The sequence below is a fragment of the Propithecus coquereli genome, unplaced genomic scaffold (genome assembly GCF_000956105.1).
Source record: "Propithecus coquereli isolate 6110/MARCELLA unplaced genomic scaffold, Pcoq_1.0 Scaffold119, whole genome shotgun sequence".
NCBI lineage: Eukaryota > Metazoa > Chordata > Mammalia > Primates > Indriidae > Propithecus > Propithecus coquereli.
In genome coordinates, this window is record NW_012135969.1 from 1,205,717 (window position 1) to 1,218,063 (window position 12,347).

General features: G+C 43.0%; 1 protein-coding gene across 1 annotated transcript in view; it reads right to left on the reverse strand.

The window, feature by feature from the left end:
* DCAF7 (DDB1 and CUL4 associated factor 7) overlaps positions 1-12,347 on the reverse strand; it is a 23,862-nt gene that overhangs the window by 1,997 nt on the left and 9,518 nt on the right. The window contains exons 2-6 of the mRNA XM_012662713.1: positions 7,519-7,677; positions 6,740-6,851; positions 5,895-6,013; positions 2,805-3,014; positions 1,430-1,547 (exon numbers count right to left, since the gene is read on the reverse strand). Of these exons, the coding sequence (XP_012518167.1) occupies positions 1,430-1,547; positions 2,805-3,014; positions 5,895-6,013; positions 6,740-6,851; positions 7,519-7,677 (718 nt within the window). The remainder of the gene's footprint in view (positions 1-1,429; positions 1,548-2,804; positions 3,015-5,894; positions 6,014-6,739; positions 6,852-7,518; positions 7,678-12,347) is intronic.

The following is a 12,347-nucleotide window of genomic DNA, read 5'->3' on the forward strand; positions in this document are numbered from 1 at the left end:
AGTTCAGTCGTGTCATTATAGCTCACTGCAACCTCAAACTCCTGGGCTCAAGCCATCCTTATGCCTCAGCCTCCCGAGTAGCTGGGACTATAGGATAGGACTATAGGCACACCATTACACCCAGCTAATTTTTTACATTTATGTAGAGACGGGGTCTCAATATGTTGTTCAGGCTGGTCTCGAGCTCCTAGACTCAAGCAATCGTCCTGCCTTGGCCTCCGAAAGTGCTGGGATTATAGGTGTGAGCCACCATGCCAGGCTAAGTTCTTAATTTAAAAAAACAAAAGGCAATGACCTTCAGAGCCACAGTGTTTCCTGATTCCACTATTCGTCCTGATGTGAAAGCTGGTCTTGGATACACAGGGAATCTGAATAAATTAAACCCTAATAGGCCAGTTTTTGCCAGTGGCAAAACTGGTCTCCTACCAAGGCCACATAACCCGGGCAAGGTGCAAGGTCCCCTTCCTAGGAACAAACTATGTCAAGAGATCTGGGGGATTGTTTTAAACACTCAGCACCTCTAAAGCACTAAGCTCCGTTCCTCAGTGCTCAACCAAGCACAGTGCAGCAACAGCTCCTTCAGTGGAAGGGACTCAAAACAGGTGCAACACACAAAACAGCAGCATGCCAGGCAAAGGCAGCCAGCCGGGAGCAGAAAACAGGCCTCCTGCTGGGCCAGTCCTGCTTTCCGTGAACAATGAATAATACTTTTCTTTTTTTCCTTTCCTCCCTATCCTCACTCTTGGAAAAAATAATGAAGAAGGCAGACCTCAACCTGAGGTAAAGAAGGCAGCAGTGAGCCCCCAACTTCTCCTCAGTGAGATAATACAGGTATGAGCTAAAACCAGGAAAAGCTTCATGCCTTTCAAATCAATGCACAAATATCAGAAAAATCACCAAACTACATTGCTTTGGCTCCATAATGAACAAGGTTTGTTCTTTGGTCTGGGAAATGGTGAAATGAGAACTACAAGTCACATACCACTGGCCAGGCAAGGCTCTGTTGGGCCTTTCAATGCATCCAAAGCTCAGGTAGGTTCGTTAGCGTGAAGCCTGAAAGGCCCCAGGGAGATGTCTACCTTGACCATCCCAAAGATTCTGTTACATCCAAGAGAGATGTCTCCCCTTCCCCACATTCCTGGATCTGAGTCCTCTGTGCCAACCTAGATTTCAGGGGAACAGCATGAGGCACAGGCCTATAACTGATACATGACGTAAGTAGTATATGGAAGATGCTCTGATATCCACCAAGGATACAAGATTATCTGGAAATCTGGACTGCTTTAGTGTGGAGAGGCTCCAATTAGTTACTTTATAATCTCTCAAAACTGTCCTTGGAAAACATTAATAGTAAAGATTACAATCCTAAGGAGCCAGGAGTGGCAGAGTCCCACCCCTGGCCCCATTACTTTCTCCCCACCACGGTTACCTGCAGTGCAGATGTGGCAAGATGAATGTGGGGCCCAAGCAATGCCATTGACACATGCTCGGTGGTTATTTAACCTGGCAACAGGTGTGCAGGGAACTCGGACATCCAGAATCACCACCTGCAAAAATAACAAGCAAAAGGTCCAGGAGCTTCAGAGTTTCACAGAGAAAGCAAACAAAAAACACCACACACACAAAAATTTTGTTTTTTTTTTCCTTTTGAGACAGAGTCTAGCTCTGTTGCCCAGGCTAGAGTGCCTAGCTCACAGCCTAGCTCACAGCAACCTCAAACTCCTGGGCTCAAGTGATCCTCCTGCCTCAGCCTCTCGAGTAGCTGAGACTACAGGCATGCACCACCATGCCCAGCTAATTTTTTCTATATATTTTAGTTGTCCAGTTAATTTCTTTCTATTTTTAGTGGAGATGGGGTCTCACTCTTGCTCAGGCTGGTCTGGAACTCCTGAGCTCAAACGAGCCGCCCGCCTCAGCCTCCCAGAGTGCTAGGATTACAGGCGTGAGCCACCGCACCCGCCCCACACAAAAATTTTTAAGCACAACTTTTTAATTTGTGGATTTAAAAAAATATTAGAGAGAGGATTTTCTTAGGATTGAGGGAAAAAAAAACAAAGGACACGGGTAGTTTATGGTCTGTATCTTGAGCAACACCAGGTCTTTAGACTGACAGGGAAGGGGAGAAGTAGGGGTGGGTAACATGAGTTTGGAGAATCCACCAAGTCCTGGTAGGGGCATGTGATAAGAATTCTGTGCATCTCTGTTGAACAGAATGAGCCCCGCCATGGCAGAATCTGAGGCACTAGCTTTACCAAACCAAGGTTAACTGCTGTATCATTTCTACCCACAATTCACCACTTTTATCAGCTAAAAGATTACAGAGAGAGCTGCCATGTCTATGGTCTGTTTGATAAAGCTGGATGAATCTGCCCAGACTACAGAAGGGGAAAACTACTTGTTTTTTTCACTCAACACCAAAAGCACACATGATTTGCTTTACTCTTTAGACACTGCTTTTCTTGGCTCCAACTCTCCAAGTATTGAAAGTTCTTAACACATTGTCCTTGTTCTAGATCAGGCTTTCTGAATCTCGGCACTACTGACATTTTGGGTAGGATAAGACTCTGTTGGGAGGCTGTCCTGTGCACTGTGGGATGGTTAGTAGCCTCCCTGGTCCCTACTCACTAGATGCCGGTTGTACCACCTGCCTTCCCCTGAGTTATGACAATCAAAAATATCTCCAGACATTCCCAAAGATCTCCTGGGGGCAAAACTGCCACCAGCTGAGAACCACCCTTCTAGATATACTAAGCAGTGTTGGAGTTAAGTGGCAGGGCCTATGTTAGCTTGAGCAGGGTACTCACCTCCATTCCATCCATGGCCATGGTAGCCAGGTAGTTAGGGTCCTGCTTGTTCCAGCAGAGGCGAAGCAGCGGGTGATGCTGCGGGTCTTCGTAAATGATGGTACTGTGTTCTAGATGGCGGAGGTCAAACATCCGCACCGAGCCATCAGCGCCCACAGAGGCAAACATGTCTCTGCCACCTCCAGCCCGGCTAAATGCAATATCATAGACCTGTTGACGAATAAGAAGCTTCAGTCAGATTCACATCCATTGCGTCCTTTTCCCAAAACAGGGAAATCTGCCATTTCCAGTTCATCTAAATTCCAGCTCATGACACCGAAATAGGTAAATGAAGCCCAAACAGTGTCCTGTGAGTACTGGACCTGAGAGCTCTAACATCAGTGGTTTCCCAAAAAGTGAAGATCATTGTGCTATAGAAATTGGCTTGCTTCTTCCCACATTTCTGCTTTCCAAGTCTTCTTCCTGCAACCCCTATAATAAAACAAAAGGCACATATCCTACCGACCAATAGAGCAGTGGCTGTCTTCTGCCATGCTACAAAAATAAGACATTTTCTGGGCCTTGCTGGCTTTCGCTTGTGCACAGAGGCAGGTCCATGACCACATTAAGGCCGAGATCATCAATCTGAGAGGTAGAACAGCCAAGCTGATTCTACTGTGAAACCTGGACCTCAGACTCACTTCCAAGAATGACTCCTGGGAGGCCTGTGTGTTTCTATATTCACAAATAGGTTTAAGTAGCACTCTTTTATCTTAGGACATGTTGTTTCTTCTCCTAGTTGGTGTGTACCCATAAATGAATCAATTTAGGTTTGAATCATTGTTTCCTGCATTTATTATTTGCTGCAAACATTCCATATCACTAATGTCTACGAGGAAACAGAGGCAGAGAGCAATGGAGAGCTTCAGAGAGAGGGGGACAAAGAGCCAGAGCCAGATAAGTGGAAAGAGAGACAGACACAAACAGAAAAACAACTGCCAAATAAAACCCATCTTCTGGGGTCAAGAATAATCACAGCTGACTTCTGGGGAGACATGAGTGGAACTTCTCACTAAGTACTGTAGCTCCAGCCTTCCTGAGGTTCTGCCTACTGAGGGACACTGCCAAACGAGCTTCCATTTCTAGTCAACCTCATAAATTCCTTTTTCTCTGGCTGACTATGAATAAATTATGCTTCCCTTTCTATGACAGGAATTAGAAGTGGTTCAAAAGGGACTGGGCCGGTCATCAATAAGGAGGTGCCCAGGCCTGACAGATCAAGGCTTTGTCTAGTACTGTCCAGCTACTTTAAGGCAGAGGCATATTTATCAGTATGTGTATCCCACAATGCCACTCTTGGTAACCTTTAGGGACAGAGATTCTACAGGTGCCCATGGAGAGTGTGGCCAAGTGCATAAAGCTCTTTCAGTTTTAAGTGACTGCTCCTTCACCTGTGCTCCAGCAGTGTGGTTCATGAGAAGTGAAGGGAAGGTGACAACTCCCAAGTGTACTAAACCTTCTCTACTCTGATCTGCCAGGTAGCAATGAGAGCCTCCCATACGACTCTTTTCTTAAAGAGAGGAGGACTGAGAAAAATCAAAGGTGCTAGGAGGTGTGACTACTTCTCTAAAGCCACCATCCTCGGGTTCATTCATTCAAGGCCAGGGCACTGGTCCAGGCCTGTGTGCTTCTAAGATCCATTCCTGGCTGTTTTCCCTATTCTTCTTTGTATCACAAGAGAACTAATTCACACAGGCTGAGTTTGGCAGGGTCCTAGGTCTGCTGGCTGCTTCTGGCTGGTTCAGCCATGGGAGGCCCTGAGGGGAAACTGCATGGTGGGTGGCAGGGAGAAACTAAGGTATTTCTCCTCCCCTCTCTCTGCTCCCAGAAGCATCTCTGCCAGGTAACCCTGCCTCCTCCCTTGGCCCCTCTAGCCCACAGGCAGTAGCAGCTTCCTCCTGTTCCTATTCTCTAGATTATCTCACTGCTACTTACATGGCTTCTCAGCTTTGCCATCACCTCTATAATCAATCCCTGGATTAAATTCCCTCAGTTTAAATACTTAGGAGTAGTTCCCATTCTCTGAGTTGGACCTCACAGAGAAAAGTGGGCTAAGTTGTCACATAACTAAAATGTAGCAACCTGTTCCACTTGATGCCAAGAGGGTTTCCAGAAGTTCCTTACTGGTCCTCTCTGCAGGACAAACTCTTCATCTGACCCTTGGTTTAGCAGCAGTCAAGTCCGGGAGTCTTGTAACAGATCTTACCCTTAGGAGTATAAAAAGCTGAAGAACAACCCCTGACTAAGCATGATCACCATTCTTGGTGATCACCACCCTCTTATTCTGGTCACCACCCTCTTATTCTGTTAAAAACTTCAAGTTTCTGACCTATGGTCAAGGCATTCTTTTTATCTGTACAGACATTAATACCCCTAGCTGTGCAGGGTAAGGTAGAAAAGAAAAGGAAACACTACCTACAGGAAATCAGAGTACCAGCATCATGCAATGGCTCTAGAAGGAGAAGATTTATGACCATGTTCCAAAATCACCTAGAAGAATGCTTTGCTTAAACCGTAGTCACAAATAGCTCTTCTCAGCTTTTCCAATAAAGAAGAAACATCACCATGAAAATAAAAATATATTCGACTGCAAATGGTAATAAAAGTATAAAGACTAAAGGAACATACTAGAATTTCATAAAACATTTTTAGAGAAAAATTGTTAATTAGGTTTGTCCATCAGGAAATTTTCTCTCTTCTTGTCTCCTTTCCCCCCCAAAAAGCTAATATGTTTCAAGGTAAGTGTTACTCTACAATTATTTTTTATTCACATCAGTTCCCAGTTTGTCTATAAGAGACTTAATTATTTTAAAAAAAAGTAACCTCTGGCATGAAAAGAAAAATCATAGATTGCAGAATGTCAATTACATCAGTTAAAAAATGCATTAGTTTACAACAGTGTTGTTTTGCACTGTTTTGGCACATTACTATTTTCAATTTAGATGTATGTTTTTCTAAGTAATTTGCAGAACAGTGAGAGAACTGCCTGATCTCTCACATTGAAGGCACAGCATGCATCTGAGGAAAGAAGAAAATGAAAAGCATAATTACCTCTTTGTCATGGGCGATCAGCTGGGTCTTCACATGGCCAGACACAAGATTCACTCGCCCCAATACCTGCCCTGTCTCCAGCCCCCAGATGGTGCAAGTTGTATCAATGCTTGAGGTGCCTGCAAACAACCAGTGCAAGTCAGGGGCTGAGGAGTGAGGTTCCTATGCAAGCTTCCCTCCTGTGCCTACTCATCTGCTCAGCCCCGGGGACAAGTGGCCACAAACACTTCCTGAGCACGGTGGCAGGTACCAGGAAAGCCGCAAAGAGAGTTAAGTACTCAATCTTCACCTTAGGACCTCAGAGTCCAACTAGAAAGACAAGATATAGACACAAGGAAAGCTCAACTCCATATAAAGAATTAATAGGCTGAGCGCTGTGGCTCATGTCTGTAATCCTAGCACTCTGGGAGGCCGAGGTGGGTGGATCACTCAAGGTCAGGAGTTCGAGACCAGCCTGAGCAAGAGCGAGACCCCGTCTCTACTAAAAATAAAAAGAAATTATCTGGACAACTAAAAATATATAGAAAAAATTAGCCGGGCATGGTTGGCGCGTGCCTGTAGTCCCAGCTACTCGGGAGGCTGAGGCAGAGGGATTGCTTGAGCCCAGGAGTTTGAGGTTGCTGTGAGCTGGGCTGAAGCCACGGCACTCTAGCCCAGGCAACAGAGTGAGACTCTGTCTCAAAAAAAAAGAATTAATAAACATTCCATACTTAGCCTATTTCCCACTTGGCCCTGTTCTAAGATAATGCAGGGACCTCAAAAGCCCCTGGTCAAAAAACTGGCCCATTGTTATATCTGAGAAAATGCTTCTTTAAGCTGGAATACACACTCCCTGACTCCCTTACCTAAAAGATAAGGATCCACCTCATTCCAGTCAAAGGAGGTCAGTGGAGCACAGAAATCAGAGTTCTTGTTATTGTTTAGCAAACATTCCAGCCTGGTCTCCGTTTCACCAACCTGAAGGAACAATAATTTTAAAAAGCAGCCAGTCTTATTCTCCTAAAAAGTCTTAAAAGCCCTATTTCGACAATATCTTAGTAAATATAAGACATAAGGGAAAAACATTTTTATCATAAAGAATAATAAACCCACAGGAACTCCCGGAATGCTACTTCCTTCCAAATTTTCTCCTCTGCCCAGCTTTGCTTTCTGAATTTCCATCCCACATCTTTCTAGAAGAGAGGTCTTCTCGCCCTTGATGGGTACCATGTCCCCAGGCTACAGGAGATACCCCTGACAAAGAGCTCAGCTGAGGGGAGAGGAGGCTCCAAGATCCACTCACATACTTCATTAGATCTAATGGCTCAGTATTTTGTTTAATTCACTCAAAAATATCTTGGCTGTAAACAGAATATGAGGTCCCAAGTATCCCCAACTACACTGAAAGCTGTCATCATCACATCAGGTTAACTGAGCCTCAGGTTTCCAGGGCTGACTACAGCCAGCAGCAAGACTGAAATCTGCTGAGCCGAACGAGGTCAGTCCAGATAAGCGTCACTTGCTTCTCCCATGCTACAATGACACTCACCGCCTCTAACCCAGTCTGTTCTCTGTGACTCCACACTGCTAACAGCTGACACTGAGAAAGCCCATTTGCCTGGCTGCTCATCAAGAATCTGCTTACCCTCCACACGCGCAGATAGTCACCACTTGTTGCCAGTAGGTCTGGATAGACGCCTTTTGTGTCAGGGATCCACATGAGCTTTGTGGTAGGATATGGGTGGTCAAAGGTATTCCGGCAAATAAACTCCGAACTCTCCTCATCTAAACCAACAAGCTGAACCTGTAACACACCAAAGTTGACCCGCATAAGCATTTGTTTTTCTGAAGCTGTATGGCTTGTTCCACCATTTTCTTTCAGAGTTTTCTGAGGAACAAAAATTTAAATTTTGATAACTTTGTCATTTCTTTTCTTTTCTAAGCTCATGCATTTTGTTTCCTGGCTAAGAAATCTTTGCCCAATCCCAGGTCACAAATATTTTCTCCGATGTTTTCTTCTAAAAGTTTTCTAGTCTTAGGCTTCGTATTTAGGTTTATGAGCCATTTCAAGTTAAATTTTTTATATGATACAAGGTATAAGTCAAATGTTGCTTTTTAACATATGAATGTCTGATTGTCCCAGTATCATTTGCCGAAAAGACTATCCTTTTTCCTTTGAATTACCTTGACCCCTTTATTGAAAATCAATTTACCATGTATATGTTCATCTATTTCTGGACTCTATTTTGTTCCATTGATCTATCTGCCCATTTGTTTGCCAGTATCTCACTGTCTTGATTATAGTAGCTTTCTAGTAAGTCCTGAAATCAGGTAGAATGAGTTCTCCAACTCTGTTCTTTTTCAAAATTGTTTTGCTATTCTATACTTTTGCTTTTCCATGTACATTTTATAATCAGCTCGTCAAATTCTACAAAACCCCTGCTGAGATTCTGATTAAGATTGTGTTGAATCTATAGATCAATTTGGGAAGAACTGCTGTCTTAACAATACTGACTCTTCCAACCCATAAACATAGCATATTTGTCCTTTTGTTTAGGCCTTCTTTACTATCTTTCATCAATGTTTTGAAGTTTTTGGTGTTTAGGTCTTGCAATTCTTTCATTAACTTTATTCCTAAGTAATTTTCATGCTATTATAAATGGAATTGTTTTTTAAATTCTATTTCCAGTTATTCACTGTTACTATACAAAAATACAATTGATTTTTGTACATTAATATTGGATCTTGTAACTTTGCCACATTAGTTATTAGTTTTGGTAGCTTTTTTGCATGCTCCTAAGGATTTTTCTTTGTATATTTGTAGATCTTGTCATCCATGTCTAACTTTTAAGAATCCGTATGATGGCTAAATCTAGATACTCATTTTATGGAGCACTCACAGACTTTCAAAAATCATATAATGTTAGGGAAGATAGTGTATAAAGATGTCAAAGGGGCCGGGGGTGGTGGCTCACGCCTGTAATCCTAGCACTCTGGGAGGCCGATGCAGGCGGATTGTTTGAGCTCAGGAGTTCGAAATCAGCCTGAGCAAGAGCAAGACCCCGTCTCTACTAAAAATGGAAAGAAATTAATCGGACAACTAAAAACATACAGAAAAAATTAGCCGGGCATGGTGGTACATGCCTGTGGTCCCAGCTACTCGGGAGGCTGAGGCAGAAGGATTGCTTGAGCCCAGGAGTTTGAGCTTGCTGTGAGCTAGGATGACGCCACGGTACTCTAGCCCGGGCAACACAGTTGAGACTCTCTCTCAAAAAAAAAAAAAAAAGATGTCAAAGGACACAAAACCCAGAGCCATAAAACACTTAAGATAGCAGTAAAAGTGATGTCACAAGGTAATACACGATTAGCTGCTTATTTATAACAGATAATAATCGGTAACAGTTCAGAGGAAAAAGCAGTAATTCAAACTAGGAAAGTGAGGAAAAGTGGAATTAGGATCTGAGCAGTCTTCAAAGGTGTATGGGAAGGATCTGGGTAGGCAAACAAGAAAGGAAAGGCACCCTTGGCAGGTGGAACAGAAGGCGCACATGCACAACAGTGGCAAACTGAACGACCCACTTGACGGCAGCAAGCAAATCTGTTTGAGAGAACCACGTGGGAGAGCAGTGGAGATGTAGCTTAGAAGGTGTGCTGAAGGAAGACTGGAGAGCTCGAAAGCCTAAGGAAGGTGGGCTTCCCTCATGAAGGTGTCTGAGAAGACAGTGGTATGGTTATGAGGCCTTTGAGGACAACACTCCTGGGTAATGCTGGGCAGGACAGACTGGCTCAGGGAAGAGGCTGGAGGCGGCGAGTCCAGAGGGGAACGGGAGGAAAGGCTAACTGCACGGATAACCAGGGATGGCCACAGGAGGGATTGTGACCAAATGAATAGTTCTTACAGGGAACTAAAAAGTTAGCATTCTGCCTTTGTAGAAAATAATATGTAAAGAAGGAAGATTACAGATGAAACAGGCAATATTTGGCATCAGTTCTCGTGGGGGAGAAAGAAAAGAAACAGAGGAGAGGCTAAATTCTTGGGCACATTGGGCAGAATAAAGAACAAGCCTCCAATATAGATTCTGAGCTATATATTTCATTCACGCATTCATTCAATAAATATTTACTGGGTAGCTACTAAGTGCCACCATGCACTGTTCTAAATGCTGGGGACATGGCAGCAAGCACAAAACCCAAAATCCCTCTCTGTAACCCTTCGCTAGCTCCACCCAAGGGGGAAGAACTACTGAAGTGACTGGCTGAAGCCTGAGACAAGCACGTGCGCCTAACCACTACGTCAGATGTGCCCCACAGCTCTCTTGCTCTGGCTCATTCTGCTCCTACATGGACAGGCAAATTGGCCTTCTCAGAATGGGTCTGGCCACCCTCCATTCCAGCTTCTCAGAACCTACGACTGGGTGGGGGAGGTCGAGTTGGGTCTGTCCTTGAATTAGAAGAGGAAAAGCAGGAAGTCTCACTGAGGCTTCAAGGCCAAGCTGCGTATTTCCCACTTAGTTTACCACACTAGAGGTGCTTGCTCACTTATTAATAGAACAATGCTAGGTTTCTCCTTTGGCTATTATTATTTGTATGTAATTTCCTCGATAAGAAGATTCCAGTGGAAAAGGGAGTTAGTGGTAGAATTTACACACCTGAGTTCTACCTGAACCCCTTATCATTATGTTCTCTATCATTTTCTTGCTCAGACTTACAAGTTCTATTTATTTTGATAATCTTTCAATTAGATTTATCCATTAAACGTACTTTTAGATTTTAAGAGGATTATAAAGTGTATCACCATTGTATAAAATCAAATAAAACATAGGTAGACATATTTTTAAAAGTTGGTGTTTTTTTGTTTGTTTTTGAGACAAGGTCTCACTATGCCCAAGCTGGTCTCGAACTCCTAGGTTAAAGTGATCCTCTTGCCACAGCCTCCCAAATAGCTGGGATAACAGGCGGGAACCACTGCATCCAGCAAAAAAAGTTAATAACTCCTCTATATACCATCCCCAAGATATCACATTATTAATTTGGTGTGTGTTGCTTCTACACTATTCTATATGGTCAAACATATATACACAGAAGTGTAAAGTTTTCCCTCAACTTTTAGAAAAATGGGATACTATAGCCAAGGCTATGATGAATCTTAACAAAATAACGGACATCCCTCAGGTGAACACACAGATGCAACTCATTCTTTTGTACCTTATTACATGGCTCAATGATTCCCCCCGTGTTGTATATTGTCTCCCTTTCTTGCCATTACTTTTCATTTATTTATTTATTTTTTTGAGACAGGGTCTCACTCTGCACTCTGTTACCCTCTGGCTGCAGTGCAGTGGCACCATCATTGCCCACTGCAACCTCCAACTCCTCAGCTCAAGCTATTTTCTCGCCTCAGCCTCACCAGTAGCTGGGACGACAGGCACGCACCACCATGCCTGGCTAATTTTAAAACATTTTTTGTAGAGATGAGGTCTTGCTATGTTGCGCAGGCTGGTCTCGAACTCTTGGCCTCAAGCAATCCTCCCACCTCAGTGTCCCAAAGTGCTGAGATTACAAGTGTGAGCCACCCCACCCAGCCTCCCGTACACATGTTTATATACTACTGTTTTTATTTCTGGAGGCCAAAGTCCCAAGAGTGGGAATTCTGTATTAGAAGGTATATACATTTTAAATTTTAATAGATACCATTTGCTTTGCACATAGGCTGTGGCGATTCACACTCCTACCAGCAGTGTGTAAAAGGGTGTTCATTTCTTCATACTGTTAACAGCACTAGAAGCAATAACTTAATTTTTATAAATTTAAAAGGGAAAAATAATACCCACAAGGTCAATTCTCATTTCCCTAACCTACCTATGAGGTTGAGCATCCTTCCTGTTTACTGATCACTTGCATTACTCTCCATGAACTAGCTATTCATACTCTTTGCCCATTTTTCTATCACACTAAGTGAATTAGCTTCTATTGTCTGTCATGTTTTGAAAATATTTTACTGTCTTTTGACTTTGTCCATGGTATATCTTTTCATAGAGAAACTTTTTATTTGCATGTACTACGTAATCTGTCACCCTTTTCCTTAGTTGACTCTGGAATTAATAATGATTAAAGACTGCCTTCGTCCCTGCTCACCCCCTTTGCCCCAGGACAAATTTCCTAATACTGTTTGTGGACTTTTCTTCATATTTAGATATTTGATCTGGAACTGATATTCATATACTATATGAATGAGAGGGTTCTAAGTTTTTCTGCTAGATGGACAATTATGCCATATAATTTTTTTCCAGTGAATTAAAGTTCTCTTATTCACATATTACACATCTATATATTCTCAGATCTGCTTTGGAGTATTCTATTCACTTCCACCAATTGCTACGGCTATAATTATACCAACTCTAGTATATTTATTCTAATCTGGTAGGACAAGTATTCCTGTTTTTCAATATGTTCTCTTTCTTTTTTCCCTTAACT